This window comes from Clinocottus analis, unplaced genomic scaffold (genome assembly GCF_023055335.1).
Source record: "Clinocottus analis isolate CAN_PGR_092001 unplaced genomic scaffold, fCliAna1.0.p SCAF_11, whole genome shotgun sequence".
Classification (NCBI taxonomy): Eukaryota; Metazoa; Chordata; class Actinopteri; order Perciformes; family Cottidae; genus Clinocottus; species Clinocottus analis.
The window spans coordinates 7,454,403-7,473,683 of NW_027175832.1; the positions used below are offsets into that span (position 1 = coordinate 7,454,403).

Consider the following 19,281-nt stretch of genomic DNA (forward strand, 5'->3'; position numbering starts at 1 on the left):
GTGTCCTTTGGGAGACAGCGGACCTGTCTCCGGGGGGAAAAAAAGAGCGTTATCTAACGGTACCAGATCAAAAGTCCCATCATTACCGGAAAACTCCGCTGTCAGAGCGAGAATTAGAAAGGTTGTCCTTCAGACCAGCTGCACACCTTTTTTTTGAAGTTTCCCGGCAGAGCGTTTCTTACACAAAATGTCGCGAAAATAAATGTTTTGGAAAGGTCAAATGAGAAATATGCAAGCATTCAAAGCCTCTCCAGTGGAGAAGAAATTGCTGCTTGCGTGGTTATAACATGTCAAACATCTAACTCTGCATGCAGTTCCTTGTAATATTAATAGAGCTCTGCCTACATGTCATGCCTCTCTAATTTTAAGTTTGGGAAAGAGGCCATAATTATACAGCAGTGTTAAAAACCCATCAGCTTCCGCACGCAGTTCAAAACGTCTCAAAATGGAATCCAGTACAGTGTCCCGGCTTTACTGTGTTGAATGTATTTAGCGTCCCTGTGTTTGGTGACAGTAAACAAATTACTGCCTCACTGGTTAGAGAGGCCTTTATTTGCTTGGCATGCATTATAGTCCCCTGTGCAGAGGCAAAAAAAATGACTGCGACACAATGCCAGTAATAAATATCTCAGGAGCCAAGTAAGTGCGGACAACAAACCTGACTGGATGAACAGCATAGAAATCGCATTGCGCCTCTTCCCAGGCTAGATAAATACAGAAGCTATATCGGAATGATTTAATACCGAGCCCCGCTTCTCCGACAACTTAATCCTTTCCTTCTCGCTATTCAAATCATCCACAATGACTGAAATAAGGTCTGTTGTGTAACCGCTATTTCCATTACTTTTTCCCTCTCTCTCTCTGATTCTCTTTTTGAATGCTGGCTGGTTTCTGTAATGTTCAAGCTGCAGTTTTAATAGCCGCTCCCTCGTGTCGTTGAAGAAAGTAAGCGGTCAGTTCGGGTTTCCCGTTTCGTGCAAATGATGCAGGGTGTGAAAGTTTGCGTTTGCTTTTCAAGTGGAACAGGTTCGACTTGTGTCTTTGGGGCAGGGCTGTTATTTGTCATAACATGCTGTTTGAATACAGAAGCACAAACTCGCACGCACTCTAAGCCATTCAGAGACCCACACACACAGGTACACACTAAACTACAGGTGTACCCCCCCCACACCCTTCCCTCCCGCTCCTCTCCCGCCTCCCAACTGTATTTCTGAGCTCCATTGTGTCGGTCTGTGTCACAGATTTAATTTCTCCCACCATCTGCTGGCTGGAGGCCTAGCGCCGTAGATCATATCCAGCCTGACAGATACAAACTGCATCTGTCTATGCATGCTTCTCCCAAGGACTCACACAATATGGCGGAGTGGAATCACCCTCCTGGCCACCCAATCTGCATCCTCACATCCTTACTTTCAAGGACTCGGGCATCTGAAAGGGGACGGATAGCTTCTGGGGCTTCGTCAGGGCTGTAGCCGTGTATTTTGTCCCCGTTTACCACAAGACCAGATACATGAACTTGTTTTCAGCTGTAAAAACCGAATGAATACTATTAAGATTCCTTTCAAAAAGATATTGTGGTTTTACTGCTTGACTTTTACTGTTATCTAATAGCTGACCCGCCCAATGCTGACGCTGATGGATACGATGAACTTTTTAACAAATTGAGCATTTGTTTTATGCAGCGGAGACTTTGCTGAGATTTTGGGGTGAAACGCGGCTTTAATTAGCAGCAGCCATCTTGCCGGAGTGTCCTTGAGCAGGACACTAACTCTATAATCTCTGCCAGCTTGTTGTATATCTGACCTTCAGCTAATCGTTCTGTGTGTGATCAATACATGATCCTAAAAAAAATTAAAAATAAAAACAACCGGGAAGCAGAATTCTAAAAAGATTGTATAAATAGATGAATTGTTTAATATCATTGTTAGACATTATCTTCTGTTTTAACTTGCGTTACTTCATATGAGTGGGGTATGATCTATAGACTAACTAACTGACTTGATCTATCCCGGGAGATTTGTTTGACGACAGACTCAAATTTCTGTTTTACATGTCGCCTAGACATCTGGATGGAGTCGTTCTTGCTTTAAAGGCAAAACATTTCATCATCTGTACATGTCCATCAGTTGCTCCATGCTTGTGACAAGCTGTATCTGTAAAGACCGCAGCGTCTGGTTTGTCTGCGCCGCCAGTGCTGATCATGTCTATTGCCTAAAGGGAGAGAGCGATACAGAGAGAGAGGGAGGGAGAGACAGAGAAGTCATTTAAGAGGTTAAAATATCATTTAAAAAGTGGTTGATAGAACCAAGAGAGCCAGGCCTTTAATTCTATAGAGATAACTTAAAAATGTAAGAGTCTATGTATTTTTGTGTTGTTGTTTTTTTTCCACTGGTGCTGAATTAGAGCGGCTCTTTAAAAGCCACTTGATCATTTGCCTGCTTTGCACCACTTTCTGAATTGTTGAAAGCATGTAATTTGATATTAAAACCTCAAAACACATTTGCAGCCTGTCCTGATGAGTCGCGGAGCGGATTTACATTTCTCTAATTTATCCCCTAACTTCAACCACTTTGGGGAAACTCAACATCCTGAAAGGTGTTCAGGAAATGCTGGGACGTATTTATCCTTTTTGAAGTGGGCCAGCGGCGTTCAAAGAATGTTTTAAAGCGTCGCAGCTTTTCACTCCAGCGCAAAGAACGTAGTTGCTTAATGAATGGATATGAAATTCGTCCCAACTATCATCCGCTGCTTTGATGATGATGTCAACGCCAGTCTTTTGGGGGAAGACATCAAAGCCAGTCAAAGATGAATTAATTGTGTTCAGTTAAAGTTATCTTTGTTGTCTCTCGTGTAAAGTCACACACACATGGTGGGTGGCCATAATAATAGTAACACCTGCTGTTTACCCACAGTGCTTTTGTGTGTGTGCAAAGATCACAGTGGCGAATAAAACCCGCAACAGCTCACTTAGTATTGCATGGTTGTTCCGGTTGATGTGTCCATTTTTTGCTTCTGCTGTCATACATTTATTGAGAGCAGAGCTGCAGCCTGTCACTGTTTTAAAATGGGAAGTTATTGCCTCTGTTGATTGTCAGGACATATTGAACTCCTTATCTGGATTTTGTCTCTGGGCTTCAGAAGATATTGGGGATGTGACAAGACAAGCACATCCTTTGATATCTGCGCATCGTCTCCAACAGACAGGGATATCCGTGAATTGACAACTGCTGTTAGATATCTACCACAAGCGGCTGCAGCAGGCTTTTATTATTCAATTACAGATTGGACTGAACACTTGTTTATGAGAGCATGACCGAAGTGATTATCGATAGTGTATATAACCATGCGTGAATTGCGTACAGAGTGACACACCGCTTCCTCCATTAGAGCGTCGGGGTCAGTTTTGCCTGAGATTGATTCATTTTGTGTTCGTCTCTACTTGCTCTGTGATTATCGGTGGGGTAGCATTTTTTTTTTATCGGTTTCACTGTGAACCAGAAAAGAGGCGAGCGGGGAGAGATCGTCAAGCATCTAACTGTGAAGATCCAATATTATTTCCCCCTAGAAATGTATGCAGCCTCAGTGAATGAACACACAGGGAGATGGAAACTGTCCATCACAAATGTGCTCCTGAATCAAATAGATCGGAGGGTCAAATGCAAGTCAAGCGCTTACAGTTACAGTGTAATTGTGTAGCAAATCAATTTTTTCATTGCTTCACGCTGTTTTTTTGGCTTTGACTAAACGTGTGTTATGCTCAGCCGCGGTTCAACAACTCCCCACCTTTTTTTAGATGTTCTGCATTTTTTGTAATCCAACAGTCGTTAATAGGTCTATCACATTTAATTCCCTCTTCACGGAACAGGAAAACCATAAGTGCCCTGAAATGACTCATTTCAATAAAAAATGTGCAGAACTCAGAAGAAGAAATTACTTTTGTTGAAGACCCAAGAGTAAAATAACTTTTGATTTAATAGATTTCAGATTATTAGCCCTGGCGCATGGTGTATTGCATATTCTTTTGGTTGGTTTCTACAGATAATTCTAATGAATCATGCAAAAAATGTATGATTAGCCAACATTCCAGGAAAAGCAGAAATCCTGGAAGACAATTAATCTAAATAAATTAGAAAAGCCCTGCAAATTGATTTACAACAACGGTCCTTTTAGTCCACATTAGTTGGTGTTGTGTTGAATGAAGCTCATTCATAATTAATATTGTTTAATGTTTTCACCACCACAGTACCAAACATCATCTCAAAAAGGACCACGGCAGCGACACATCGCTGATACAATCGCAGCGAAAAATGTGACATAAAACAATTTCTTGTTGGACCTTTTATTACATTGTGCCTGCCGCATCGTATTGTGCAGACGTTTCTATTTCTAGACACAAATAATAAAGTAAAAACAACACCCGGTGTTGAAAAGAAAAGCACCGCCTGACATTCCTTTATTTGTTAACAATGACGGGCTGGGCCTAAACCCCCAGCAGGTAAAGAGCAAGGTCCACCTAAAGCTCTGCAGGCCAGTGAGTCAACGGCTCCCCGGGCCCTGGCTGGCTGTGGATGGATGGGCCCGCTGCATGTCAGGGGGGTTCTAATACCTACACTCAATGAGCTGGCTAATGGGAGTCCTTTCACCCTGACCCATTTTCCTCATACATTTACACACCAGGCCCTCTTGGCTTACCCACTGGGCCATAGAAGGCTGTGGAGAACAGCTTGTCTCACTATCAGCCTTATAGCTTGGCCTTAAGCTTGACATTTTCCTCATGTTTAAGAGGCATAGTCCCATTTTCTCTAAGCTGCAAAGCTGTGTTTTTACTTCTTTTTTTCCCCCCCAAGGTTGTAGTTGATCGGTTTGCTTACAGCTGTCAAAGGCACTGTTGAATTTGAATGCATTACATCAGCATCAATATTTTTAACCTTTTTTTTTTTTTTGCAAGGGGAGGTTGACTGAGCAGGCATCCTCATATTCAGAAGTGCCCTGCTTAACTCTCACAGTGTCAGGGCATGTTTGAAGCACTTACTTATTCCTGTCATATTTTATGAAACTGTGGTTAGTACTAAGATTGAACCTATAGAAATAAAATGGTCGGTGAACTGGAAGCCTTAGGATTGACTTTAAACCTGTTCATATGTAGATCACCTAAATCAGCCGAAGCTGCAAGCTCATTCCCTATAACTGTAGAATCGTACCAGCCATCAAAGTCCTTGCTCCTGTTGGCCAGCACAGAGGAAATGATTGCCTTTGCCTCTTTTGAGTTGAGCAGTTAATAGGTCATGCCACAGTGTGATATTTCTGAACACCAATCACTTCTGCAAACCACAACAAAGTTGATCTTTGTTATTTATTTGTTGACGTTGACTCTCAGACTCTGTGTATTATTCATCATCTCAGACCGAGAGAATAAGTAAAGGCTGTCACAGGAGGCCAGTCAGTGAGGATTTAATTAACAGAACCTGCCACATTCCACTACATCCACTGCCTCTCTCAGAACTCATAAAAGCCATCCCTATCTGCTGTAATTACACTAAACATGTCACAATAAAGCTCTGCTGATGATTAATTTGAGTTGTGGAGGGGATCAATTAATTCATTTATTTGCAAACCGCCGCTCTGCTTCCTTTCGTGGACCGATTTCATTAACCGTCACGCTTCCCGATTTTTGGTCCTGCCCTTGTTCGTTTTTTTTTCTCCCCGAGACACCTGGAGGAATAGCCTGTCTTATTAACCACATCGTATTACCACGGAAATTTGCCTTGAATTCTTGGGTTTTCCATTTCAGGGGCAGCGTCATTAAAATGCGTAGTAAAGCACACTCCGTGTACTCCCTAATGCTATAATCTCAAGGGTCTTCAATCAAACTCCTGTTGGTGTGACCACAAGGCAAGAAGTAGAGCTGTAATCTCAAAAGGAAGGCTTACAGCTGTGCTACCCGTACAGCGTAGTTAATGGAGGATGTGATTCTGTGCAGCGGTGCTTGTCCCACAAGGTGACTTGGTCAGCATAACCATGTGAATACAGAAGACCACCCTCGGGTTGCAGTAATGGTCGGAGGCCACGGTTGTGTACTAACTGGTGCGCCGCAGCATAAATAACAGGCGTAGGGCATCTGGCAGAGGCTGTAGATCATACTGACAACAGTGGAAGTATGATATCAGATCGGAGAAAAGGGGAGAAGTGGAGATGAATAGGAACGTGGAGAGGGGGAGATGATAAAAGGAGGAGGGAAGGAAGGAAAGAAAGGAGTTGATGCTGGGGGGGGGGTGGAGGAGGGAATTAGATGACTGTTATTGATTATCTGCCTGTAGGCGAGGAAGTAGGGCCAAATGTTCTGCTCTGCCAGACAAAAAAGTGTATTATTTCAAAGGTCGTGGCATGCATTAGAGTCTTTTTACTCCAAGTACACTTGGATAAACCGCAGGATAACAGCGTGGTGATGCAACCGCCAGCATGTAGCACTGAGAGGACTAACAGCGGCATTAACAGGGCTTTTGTTGTGACTGTGTCTCTGTCACGGTCCGTTGCGTGCAGGTGTGTCTGTGCGTGCAGTTCATCTACCCCGAACAGTGTTTGTTTGATGCACTACTATCTCCATAGCAACTGCCATAACACCTGGTATAAGCGATAGCGTGCCAGAGACAAGGCGTGACAAGATGTTCAGACGTATTTCAATGCTCATTTGAGTGAACATTGCACATTTGCCTGCAGTTCCGTAGAGATTTTTTTTTATTATTATTTTCTTTTTTACCATTTTCATACCATTACAACACTATTACATCAATGGCCTCCTTGCCGGGGCTTTGATGTCGGGGTGTGCCGTGTTGTCCCTTCTGAGGAGACCTCTGCAGAGAGCTCTGCCAACTAGTATTCCTCTGAAGAGCAGGAGGGTCCTGCTCCCATGCCTCTCGTGGCAGAACATGTGAGGAAAAACTCCTGGCCCGCCGATGTTTTGCAAGTCAAAAGCGGAGAGGCAGTTACATGAATACCAGTCGAGTCTGTCTGCCTGCCGTATTCCGTGGGCCTTATTAGTCGTTGCCTGAATGTCACAGGATTTTAGAGAGAAACACCTGCAAGTCCCTCTATACTTATCAAACACACACAAGGTGAGAGTTGACTGAACCACAGAGAATGTTAATTAGCAATAGCTGAAACAAAGCATTCTCACGGCAAATGGAAATGCTGCCCTTATCACTGCCTAGAGTATGATACCTCCACCACCACCACCTTTTGTGTTGCTCATAAAGCCATCAATCACCCTTTTTTTTTTTAAGGGTCGCAGGACGCAGTCTCAGCTGACATTGGGGCAAGAGGTGGGGTACAGTCTGAACAGGTTGCCAGTCAATCACAGGGCTGACACATACAGACAGACACAGCTTCCAGACCGTAGGCGTGTCTCGTAATTTGGGAAGGGTGGGGAAGGAGGGGTCGGAGGGGCAAACTAGGAGAAGCCCACACAGGCATGGAGGAACATGCAGACTCCACACAGAAAGCATGTCGACAGGTCTGAACCCAGAAACCTGCGGTGAGACGACAGTGCGCCACTGTGCAGCCGGTCATAAATCCTTTGCACTTGTCACATTTTCCAAATGAACCTCCTGAATGGTTTGAGCCCCATCAGCGATTCAACTGTTCACAGAGCTCTTTCAGTTGAACTCTCGGCTCTCCGTTTTTCACCTCCTGCCGCCGCCGACACGCCTCACACACTTCTGTGTCTCCGGCAAATGCAAATGTCTGTCTCCACGTTGTTCTTGGCTCCAAACAGCCGCGGGCCGTGTGCTTTGTTTCTGCACCAGACTCGTCTGCTTTCCACTGCCATATTGACTCGAGACCAGCTGAGACGCAGACAACACTTATTGTACTATATTTAGTTTTTCCCACAGGTTGGGCTCACAGGAAGGGGGAATAATAAAGGCTTTATTGAATATACACAGAAAACACTGAGACTGTAATCTTAGTAGTTTTCCAACAACTATAATCTCTTTCAAACATGTACAGTTGCTAACAGTGAAGAGCTTAATGCTTCTCCTTCCCACACGCAGGCCATTGAAAGACCCAACCGGCCTACATAGAAGTGCATAAACCCCCTATTTTTCTGCCTATGAAGACAGTGCACTGATGTATGTTTAAAGGGGTAGATTTCAGAGCAGTAATATTTCATGAGACAAGTGGCTGTGTTGCTGTCACTGTGGTCCTTTGGTTCGCGCTATCAAAGGAGACATCACCTTTAATTGTTGTCATCCATCACTTGGCAAAAGGCACACGTGGAGATCATAAGGCCTTTTATTTCTTGCTGGAGTTGAGATCAGCTCAGATGTATCAGCGGAGGAACTTAAGAAAGGCCCACCGTGTCACCTTCAGTTTTGATGGCGCACGTTTGGTGCTGGATTAGATTAACGATTGATACAGAATGAAGCAAGATGGTGTGGGCAGCTTGCAAGTATGCACACACAACTCCTGTTCATGTCGTAGCAATGTTTCCGCATGAATATTCCTCGCCATATGTTTCATGACTGCATGTCCTCTGAAGGGACTTTAGTCTCGTGTAACTCTCACTGGAAACATGCATAGCAGCACATGAGGGTATAAGTGGGAAGGAGACACAAGGACATACTGAAGAGGAAACGAGGCAGGCGCTTTATTTATGCAAAACTGTTGTACCCGGTGCCTCTGTGTCAGGGCTCCCCTGTTAAGGAGGAACTGGGGTGTCTTGAGTGTTTTCCCCCATTGAGATGAGTATGTTTTGGTTGAGGGGAAAACGCGAGCTGATGTTAGTGTGGGATTGAGCTCCAGCAGCTCCCAGTGGGACAGGAGGACAGGGACGGGTCTCTTTCAGCAGGGCTCTGATTAGACCCATCGCCCTAGCTGCCACGCTCCACTCACACTGGTAATTGGAGCTGGCAGGAGGTTGGCATGCACCCCTCCCCCCTGCCCTCTCCACTTCTCTCCTGTCCCTCTCTCCTCTTTACTTTTTTTCCCCTCCCTCCTCTCTCATCTGAAGCTTACCTCACCTGCCAGCAGAGGCACACCTCCTCGACACAGTAGTTCATGATTACTGTATCATGTTTTCTTAATTTAACTAATTACCGTCATTTCCTCTTTACAAATGGTATCGCTAATGGTTCCCAGTGTCTTTTTGTGTATAGTCAAGGCTCCCACTGCTAGCCTTATTGAGTATACGACGGAAAACCACATAACGCCGTCCGCTCCTGCCCTCTTTTCCAGCGTACTGCTACAACCACTGTAAACAAGCTCATCTGCTAAGCTGCTCGTTTTGCAGTGTGACTCTGTGTGAGATAAACAGCTGTGGAAGAAACAATGCTCCTTGTTTTTCACATCGTGACAGAACCAGTTCATGCGTACCTGGAGTTACATCTGACGCACATCAGCCTCTGGCCTTACTCATCTGCAATTCCAGGGCGTTTCTACTACTTTTTGTTCCAACAACTGTTTCACCGAAGCGCTTTACAAACACGTCCTAATTGAAACTGCTGCTCTAAAACAGATTGGATTGCGACATCTGCGACAGTGTATCATATCAGCAGCAGTACAGCGATTTGGATAACAGCGGTTTGGGTGTTTTTCATCAATGTATGGGAAAGACTGCATCATTTTTGACTGTTAAGTTTGCAAACAAGCAGAATGAATAATGGAGCGCCACACATGACAGGACATTGGGATTCGTATGCCTCCCTGAAGGCATTATGTTGCCCGCCGTCCGTCTGTATGTTCGTCCGTCCGTCCTTTCGTCCCGTTCTTGTTAACGCGATGTGTCAAGAACACCTGGAGGGAATTTCTTCATATTTGGCACAAACATCCACTTGAGCTCAAGGATGGACTGATTAGAATGTGGTGGTCAAAGTTCACTGTGACCTCACAACAACTTTTTTTTTTTTGGCCATAACTCAAGAATGCAAATGCTAACGAAGACACAACGTAATTTGACACAAATGTTTATGAGGATAAAAGGATGACATGATGACATTTTGGACAGACATGGATTAACTGCAACATGGCTGGTTGGCAGACTAAGACGCACCAGCATTAATATAAATGTGCATGCAGCTATAAATCAACCTTAATGGATCGCCTGCAGGACATTATCGCATTATCTTTGCCTTGCGTGTGTTTTCTTGCCAGGACCTTTTTTTATTAAAAATGTCCTCTTGACAAACATCAACCTGCATTAATTTATTGGATTCTCTCCATATCCCCCCTCCTTTCAAATTAAAAAGGGCTGAACAAAAGGTATGTCTTTGTCCTCCATGGATGACACGGCAGGCACAGGAATTGAAATAGAAGGAAAAAAACAGCCAGAGTTCAAATCTTTCAAGATACTTCATAAGTATGTGTATCGATAAAACTTTCAATTATTATTGTTTTTTTTTGTATTCCTAAAGACAACTTTAATAAGCTATATTAGAAATACATTATGAAAAAAAAAGTACCTTTTTGTACCGATCACTATGTTAACAACTATAATAAATTAACTGAGTTAACTAAGTCTTCCATGACATTTAAAAATACAATGCTATAATGTATCATCGTATGGTTTATGAATTAATGTGCCTTTTTAAGACTAGAATCAGAAGAATAGGCTCCTGAGGCAGGGTGTTAAAGATCTGAGTGCATGTCAGAGACTCAATCAGCTTCAGTCTGCAGCACATGGAGCAGATAGCTTGAAGTGCAGCAAATGAAGTGAAGCTTTACATCTCTCTCTTTAGTGGCACAACATTTTCTGCTCCTGCTCAATTCTAAATATTACAGACATGTACTATATTTTCTTTTCACATGGTTTAAACAAGCCATGATTGTGTTGTCCTTTGTGTTTACAGTTTAAATTGGCTGGGTATTGTGTGTTTTCTCTGTATTCTATCTGGTTACTCTTCTCCAAGAAGGAGCTGGGATATCTCCTGCTCCCATGACAGTACACACTATGGAAACAACATGGAAGTTAAGCACTGCTCTGCCTCCTACATACTGTACCTGTAGCATGTACTGTACATGCAGCCTGGCCAGCCTCGCTAAACAATTTCCCGTGTTAAAAGTGACACTCCAAGTGAAGCCACTCTGTGTTCTCCATTTCTCTGATGTACTATGAAAGGAATATCTGCCAGTTGTATAACTGATCACCTGCAATACATAGGGGATAGATTCATGTCTAACTTTGCAGCAGCACTCATCCTTTTAAAGTGTTCCCTATTTGTGCTTCCTGATCGGACAATGCCGATCAGCATTTTACAACCCAGTAGCCTTCGCCAATAATCTTAATCATAAATATTCTACAGGAATCTATGCAAGAGCGTTTGGTGGGAAATATCCAATGATGATACTGGTATTCATGTTTCTTCAGTGAAAAGCGTGATTCCAGAAAGCACTATAGTATAAATAGTTTTACTCACTGGTAAGGCAAGACACGTCTTTCTGTGGGAAATTTCACGAATCTTGAAATTTGCTTAAAACCAATCATAGGAACTTTACCTCACAGTATAGTATGACAGACTTCTCACTCCTCCTCAGTACTGTCACTGCTCGGTGTGATTGAAAGGACCAGTGTCATTCCTCAGTGTTTATTGATTGTTTTCCACCATATAGTAACGTTGTACCAGACCTGGAGGGAAGCTTCATAATTTCCTGGCCGAAAGGTGCAGTGATTTGGTGGGGAGGAGGAGGGGCGTGGAGAGAGGGGGGGGGGGGGCTTACCACGTGTTACATGAACAATATGAACACGTGAACACTTGAAATCAGTAGATTGAAGACAGTACATCGTCACGCTTCATTAAAGATCAACCTAAAATCTATTGAGACGATTAATACGTTAGCACACAACTTCTCTAAATAAATACATTTTCAAATCTACCTCAGGATTTTGAATTCAATGTTGTAGCTAACAGGCAACCACTGTACGAAGGACAGTAGCAAAGTAATATTATTTTGTTCATCTTGGGCCACCGAACTGTCCATTTTAAGCTTCAACATTATGGTGTGTACGTATATACAAGTTGCATCCCTCTCTTTCTCTTTGAAGGTTAGAGAGAGCAAACCACAAAGGAACACAGGGTGCTCCTGTTACCGTTATTCATACAATGACAAATTGTTCAGTATTATTTCAGTGGCCTGTAGTTGTCTGTTTTGTAGAGGTCTGAAAACAAATCCTGTATCGTTAGACAGGAAGTAAGCCTCGCCACACAGAGCTGAGGCCATGCAGAGATCTGTCAACTACATCTGAATTTGAGACGATCCAGGCTTCAGGCCAAACACAAGGGTGAAAGAAGGAACAACTGCTCTACTGGGGATCAGAACAAAGTACAACACCCACACACCTATTCATGCTCGGGCAATATAAGTTTACATATAGATTTTTGATTCAGACAAGCCAAGTGAAGTGGAAAGGTCCTATACAGTGCCTCCCTTCAGCTCTATCTTAAGGCGGACAGCCTTCTGGCTGATGTAATCTTCGAGACAATCAAATCAAAACATAGTCCACGTTATGAATGTGCTTAAGATGGTCGACCAATTCCACCAACAACACTTTGAGTGGAGTGAATGGAGTTCAAAGGTGCATTTGGAGAATCACTTCTTGCTGATAGTTTGGGTAGTCCTCCGTAGAGAGATCGTACTGCACATTGTTCTTGTCACAGCTGATGACTGATATGAGACGACCTTGTGTCTCTTGTCACACAGCTCACAGTGGACAGTGTAACAGAAGATATTTGTTTTGTGTCACAGTATAGAGTGAACAACAAAATGCTCATGTCTTAATTAATTAGGGAAGTCTGCAGAGAACGCTCTCTCTCTCTCTCTCTCTCTCTCTCTCTCTCTCTCTCTCTCTCTCTCTCTCTCTCTCTCTCTCTCTCTCTCTCTCCCACAGTGTTGCAATCACAGTCGTACATGGTTGACCAGTCCAGGGCGGTAGTTAGAGATTAAATACCGTGCACCAAGACACCTTGTTTTTGTTCTTTGTTGTTTAGTGGACCATTCAGTTTCACTTCTGGGACACGGTAATCCTGTTCTGGACACTATGTCTTCAACTTCCCTTTAAAGCCAAATCTCTTGACTAGTATTAATTTCCGTCCCCGCAGACCAACTATCGTTTGCTTAGTATTAACCTGCAGTTAGGTTTCTTCTCATGGTGAACCAAAGACAGGAGTAACAATCATTAGCGCTGTGCGAAGGATTCCATTTCAGCACTTTGGCCCCGGGGACACATCTACATATGAGGGAAAAAGATAAAAGAGATTACAAGTTTAAGAGCGAGCTGATAATAAGACCTCTCGAGGGCTATTGTGTTTCCTCTTTATTAACGCTGTCCAGAGGTTAAATTAGGGTTTATTAGGAGGGCAGGTGGGAAGTGGTCTGATTCAGGATATGCAGCACAATTAGGCTATGTCAGTGACAGTGACAATTTAATCAAAGAATGTGAATCTTAAAACCATTACAAAACAGTTCAATAATGTGGGTCATTTCATTTTAATATACTAATGCTGTTACTGTGTATCCACCTACAAATGTCTTAAAAAGTCAACATGGTGGGACATTGCATCGTTTAATCTGCATAACAGAGAAGACATCGAGGTAAACAATCGCCCATATGTTCCTTGGTAGTTTACCTTTGTAACATATGACCAGAGTATACGTTTTGCACAATTGAAACACATGCACATAAATGTTACATTTCAATGGTAGACACTGTATACTGGGATGTACCACTTGTGGATGATAATTGGAATCCGATGTGTCAAGGCTCAGCCCAAAAAAGCCCAGGACTACATATTGTTCTGATTTAGTTAATCTTGTGATGAGATGTCAGTATATATTTGAGAACAGCCTTTCACCTGAGAAGAACACAATTTTGCTTTAAGGATTTTACTTTAGGTGTTGTCATGGATATGCTTTTACATTCATTATGATGAGTTGGATTATTCAAATAGGTTTGTTTAGCTTGCTAAGCCTAAGGCGGATCATTTATGCATGGGTGCCCAGAGACAGATTGCAATCCTTCCTCTGTCTAAACCTAAGACTCCCTGTGCTGGATAAGAAGCCTGCTATGATAATCAATCAGAGCTATTTCTATTCAACCAAATTTGAAATCCAAATCATACCAGATTTTTTAATTAAGCTGTTGTACATTCTGCAATTGCACAAATGTTGTGTGTGTGTGTGTGTTTGTGTGCATGCTTGCTGATTACTGTTTGGCCTGTTACACCTGAATTGTATTTGCACTTTTTCATCCTCTTCTCTGCCCTTTCCAGCTCAACAGCTTTGATGCACTCAATGCCTCTCACAGCAATTGGGGAGCCTAGACTCTGTCAGAAACGGGTTTTTTTGTTCTCCCTCTTGTTGTTTTTTTCACACCTAATTGATTGCTCTGTGTGTGTGTGTGTGTATACTAACAATTTGCATCTGCAAATTTCCAGAGAACCAGGTCCCCCATGGCTTTCCCACCATCGATATGGGTCCCCAGCTGAAGGTGGTTGAAAAGACCAGAACTGCCACCATGCTGTGTGCTGCCAGCGGAAACCCGGACCCCGAGATAACATGGTTCAAGGACATGCTTCCTGTGGACATCAGCAGCAGTAACGGGCGCATTAAACAGCTTCGTTCAGGTACAATTTGATTTTGTCTGATTTCATTTCTTCAAGGTGTTAGTCTCCATGACATACTGATAATGTAAATATATTAACGGCAAGTTGCAAAGTACATCAACTACCAACAACCACGAGACATGCAAGACATGAGGAGGGTGTGAAAACACTAAAAGCCTTTGGTGTCATGTATGACCTCGTGTATTCTCTTTCAGCACAAAGGACATGAACGTTTGACTCCTTGATTGGTTAGTTGAGTTCTAATTGAATGTTATTCCTCACAGCTGTAGCCAATTATAAAGTTACACAGAAGTTGGAATGGAGTTCCTGCAATTTCTGACAGTGATGCATGAGCTTCTAACCATCCAAAGTTCAGAAAGAGAATTTTCACTGTATTAAATAATCCTTAATCCCCCTTTAAACATGCAGCTGGGTGACAACGAGGCCAGCCGAGGATGCATTAGCTTGGATTCAAACTTGCAAAAGAGAAAATATGTTTGCGGTGCTCTTTGTTCACAGTAGCAGTCCACTAGATAAATAAACAGTGCTCGCCTGACCTGGATCAGATGGAAAAGGTGCAAGGTGGAAAGATTAGTGGCTTTCGACCAGATTTGTGGCTCCTTACTAAATCTGCCTGGCCGTACAGTGTCGGGCCAGGCTGCAGGTCTGAGGCTCCAAAGATTAAAGATGAGAGCTACTCCAGGAACAGCCTGGCGCTCGAGCTGCCCAGTGGAGGCCGAATAGAGGTCACTGGAGCGTGTTCACTTGGGCTGTGCATGTTCTTGAAATATTAAAATGCGGCCCTCCAAAAAGCACAACCTAAATTAGATCCAGATTTCTCACAAATTAAATTATAACACAGCTCCTTAACGGTTTGATAATGTTTTTTATAACCGCATAAAAACATGAATTTTTTACATTGATTTATTTATTACTTCTAGCAACAAACTTTTAATTGGTTTTCTTTCTCACAAATAAATATAGTGCCTGGAAATATGGGGATATGTAATGCCCTGAGACCAATGATTCTTTTTATCCACCATCCTTTTCTTGACATCTGCTGCCGTATCAGGATTTACATTTACTGCACATGACCTGAAATGAGGCCAATTTTGCGATGGTGGAAAAAAAAGCACATTCATTTTCTGCCACAGTTTAACAGAAAAGGCAGAGACTCAGTTCCTCCTATTGCATTACACTTGCACAATTCCTAGTGAGCACACAGACACATTTGGTCTATCTATTTCCACCATCCAAATCATTCACTCTAGTCTGTAGAGATACTAACTTATTTTTTATTTAATACCTCTGACCTGAATACGTTTGGCAGTGCATCATTCTATTTTTTATGTATGACTTTCATAACATTTATCTTTCTACTAACTGCTTTCTGCACAAATGCAGTCTTTACAAAGAGTAATGCCATCTTAAATTAGAATGCTTAATACAAGAATATGCTTAAATTGCATAGTATTTCAATGTTACAAAAATGTGGCTGTAGCTGTTGTTTGCAAATACAAAAGTAGCAGAATTATATTTCAGTGGCGGTGGTCATTTACAGACAACAAGTACAGTCCACAATGTATACTTGCTTCAGAGCATTGATTAAGTACATTGAACTTCAGCACATTGCATCTAAGTGGCTTCTACTCTGTATCCTTTTTTTTGTTCGTTTATTATCTGCACCCTGTTAGAAGCCTTTTTTTTTCTGTCCCACTATAATAAGTGGATTACTAACTGATCTCTCAACCCTGTTTGCATCAAAATTACTCCCACCTAGGTGGTACACCAATTAGAGGTAAGGATGATGAAGTGTGTTGGAAAATGTCACGTCCACACCATTCCCTCACATTCACATCAGATCCCTGCATTTCCCCTAAAATGCCACATCACCAGGTTCATCCGTGGTGTTGGAGCCAACCCACCATCTTCCACTTCCCCCCTCGTCTTTTCCCAACATGTCCCCGTCTGCTGTCTGCTGCCGAACAAACAAACGATCACCAACCCACATGTCTGGAGAACGGAAATGCAAAAGCCAGTCCAAGGTGTTATCTTGTAAATTGGCTTTTTTCAAGAGTCCTTCTAGACTGTTAGAAATGAGCCACTTTTATGAACACTCAACACATACACAAACACACACACACACACACTGACACAGAAACATATTTTGGCTTCAGTCTCTCTTCTGGCTTTTTAGCGAGGGGAGCTGACGAGTTGCATTTTAAACTAAAGGCCACTGCGGCCGCAAGAGGATCTACCTGCCTCCTCTATGCGGCCTCAACGTAAACTGAAATTGCCGCATTTGCATACAGCCTATGCAGCATTGCCCCCCAGCATAGGAACAGAAGGCCTGGTTGAGATTGTTAAGGTAGATGCTTCAACCCCTTTTTATGGTAATCACATGCTTTTCCCCGGCGTGAAAACATGATTTCCGTTCAACAACAGTGGGGTAAATGCTGGACGTCTGGGGCAAGCCTATATACATTTGCATTTACCAGCTGCCTGTCTTAATGTCTGTGCGTCCTTGGCTCCTAATACAACCCATATTCAATTAGGCGTTATACTCTTTCGGAATTAAGGCGGCCTCACGCCTGCCGCTGTGGCCCCTTATGTAATTTCTGCACTTGTAAACAGTGAAATGAGCTTGCAGAAGATCCACCAGTGTTTGCGTAGTTGGAAGTAATTGAAGGGGTTTAGTGCTGCAGCTCTGACAACCGCCATAGCAGTAACCTTCTACAATCCTGTAGTAGTCACACTGCTTCCTCCCATGGGAGGATGGGCAGATTGACAGATTGGTGACACCAGCATTAGTATGCAGGTGCATGTCAGTGCTGAATCAGGCGGCGATGAGCTCAGCGTGCACTGCAAAACACCTTGGAGAGATATGTTGTCATGAAATCTGAGGTGATATTATTACATGTTACTGCCCCGCCCTGTTTCACTTCTCTGTTTTTGGCCTCGTCTCGATCCGAGTCCCCTTAGGTTGGTGGTGAACCTGTTTGTTGCTTTCATCTCATACTGCATGATGTGAAAATAAAATGTATCAGCTTATGCTGAGTATTTTTGTCAGTTTCAAACTGCATGGTGGCTGGCTGCCTTTCATGCTAGTACCATGCTGTTTCGGAGACATGATAAATGTTATCACTCACTTGTGACATGCATATGTACTGCTGACAGAAGTAGTTTTGTTTTGAAACATGTCATTTTTGTACTTTGTGGGGAAGCAGGTAAGTTTGTGCTGTTAGAATTACAACTTGTCTCATCTGTCAGCCATTTGCAAGGACATGGGTTGTCAAAATGACCACACAAAGACAGGTGTCCTGGGCTTTCATGCTTTGTTAGATCAACATGTTGGCCTTATTTCTGATGACTACAGCTTCTTGGGATTGTGAATGCTAATCTGAGCCATCTGGCAGAGGAGTGTTTCCCTCGAGGGCTGCGGGGAGACATGGTGAAATAGTTGGTAATGAAAGAACACAATTATGACCTTACAGCTCAATGCGTACTCAACTCAGATTGAAGAAAAGTTACTGGCAGTTGCTTTGCAGCAAATTTGTACGCTATTAAGAAAATAATGGCTTAGTTTACCTTTTACTCACTCATTTCGGTTATATCTGGTTGCATTAAAAAATAATGTCCTCTAAAAGCTTTACATTATTTCTCAAAACTTTAACCAAATCCTTTGGTTAAAATTATATATATATATATATATATATATATATATATATATATATATATATATATATATATATATATATATATATATATATATAGGTTAGCCTAGCCTCAACCTAAAATCTGTAGATATTAAATTAAGTTAAGTCAAATTATTTCCAGAAGCAGAAGGCCTTATCAGACTTGGATGGTTGTGACATGTTATTTAGATGTTTAATTGACCCTCAGCCATGCTTTTTTTTTTTCTACTTAACACGACGAGGCAAATATTCTGTTAGCAGTTTCATTAAAATTGGCAAATCAGCTCAATGCTTATGTTGTTGTAAGCATTTTCCTGACAAAGCTGCACCCATGTCTGAGGCACTTAATTACACATGAACTGGGCTAGACGAGTTGACTACAGGCTCTCCAGCGAGTCACTGTACAGATATCTGCTGTGGGTTCATGCCAAATTACACTGTCAAGGCGGCTAAATTTGTTAATCCTCTACGCAGGCGCTCTGCAAATTGAGAACAGCGAGGAATCGGACCAAGGGAAATATGAATGCGTTGCCATGAACAGTGCCGGGACCCGTTACTCCGCCCCTGCCAATCTCTACGTACGAGGTAAAGTCAAACGTCTCTCTCAATTCTTGAAATTCATGTCTTTTCTGTTGTCTCAAGCATTTGCTTGCTTCACAAACGGCTGTGAACACCTCTAAACACTGTTTGATTGTGAATGTTCACCCACTCGTGACCATGGATCTTTATGTCTTTATATTTCTGTCTGTCCGTTCCCCAACACCATGTATATAATGGTAGAGTCACACAGGGGATTTCAGTTATTGTGCATGATTAGAAATCCTCTCAAGAGAGTGTAGGAGGGTGCAAGTGATGAGCATCTCTTTTCACTCTCCTATCAGCTCGGTTGCACCTGTCACGGTGGTATAAATCACACCTATTCTGAAATTATTATTGATGCATGAAATCATTTTCAGCATACTCTGTCCACCTTTACCCTGAGCAGAGTTCTAATT

The 19,281-nt window shown here is 42.6% G+C and overlaps 1 protein-coding gene across 19 annotated transcripts in view; it reads left to right on the plus strand.

Annotated features, from left to right (window-relative positions):
* Positions 1-19,281, plus strand: part of LOC137781520 (receptor-type tyrosine-protein phosphatase F) — a 153,807-nt gene that overhangs the window by 70,573 nt on the left and 63,953 nt on the right. For 10 of the 19 annotated variants that reach the window (XM_068570327.1, XM_068570378.1, XM_068570343.1 and 7 more), the window contains exons 5-7: positions 14,424-14,612; positions 16,372-16,389; positions 18,761-18,871. In XM_068570327.1, the coding sequence (XP_068426428.1) occupies positions 14,424-14,612; positions 16,372-16,389; positions 18,761-18,871 (318 nt within the window). The remainder of the gene's footprint in view (positions 1-14,423; positions 14,613-16,371; positions 16,390-18,760; positions 18,872-19,281) is intronic. The other 9 variants (XM_068570352.1, XM_068570369.1, XM_068570387.1 and 6 more) reach the window with 1 other exon arrangement.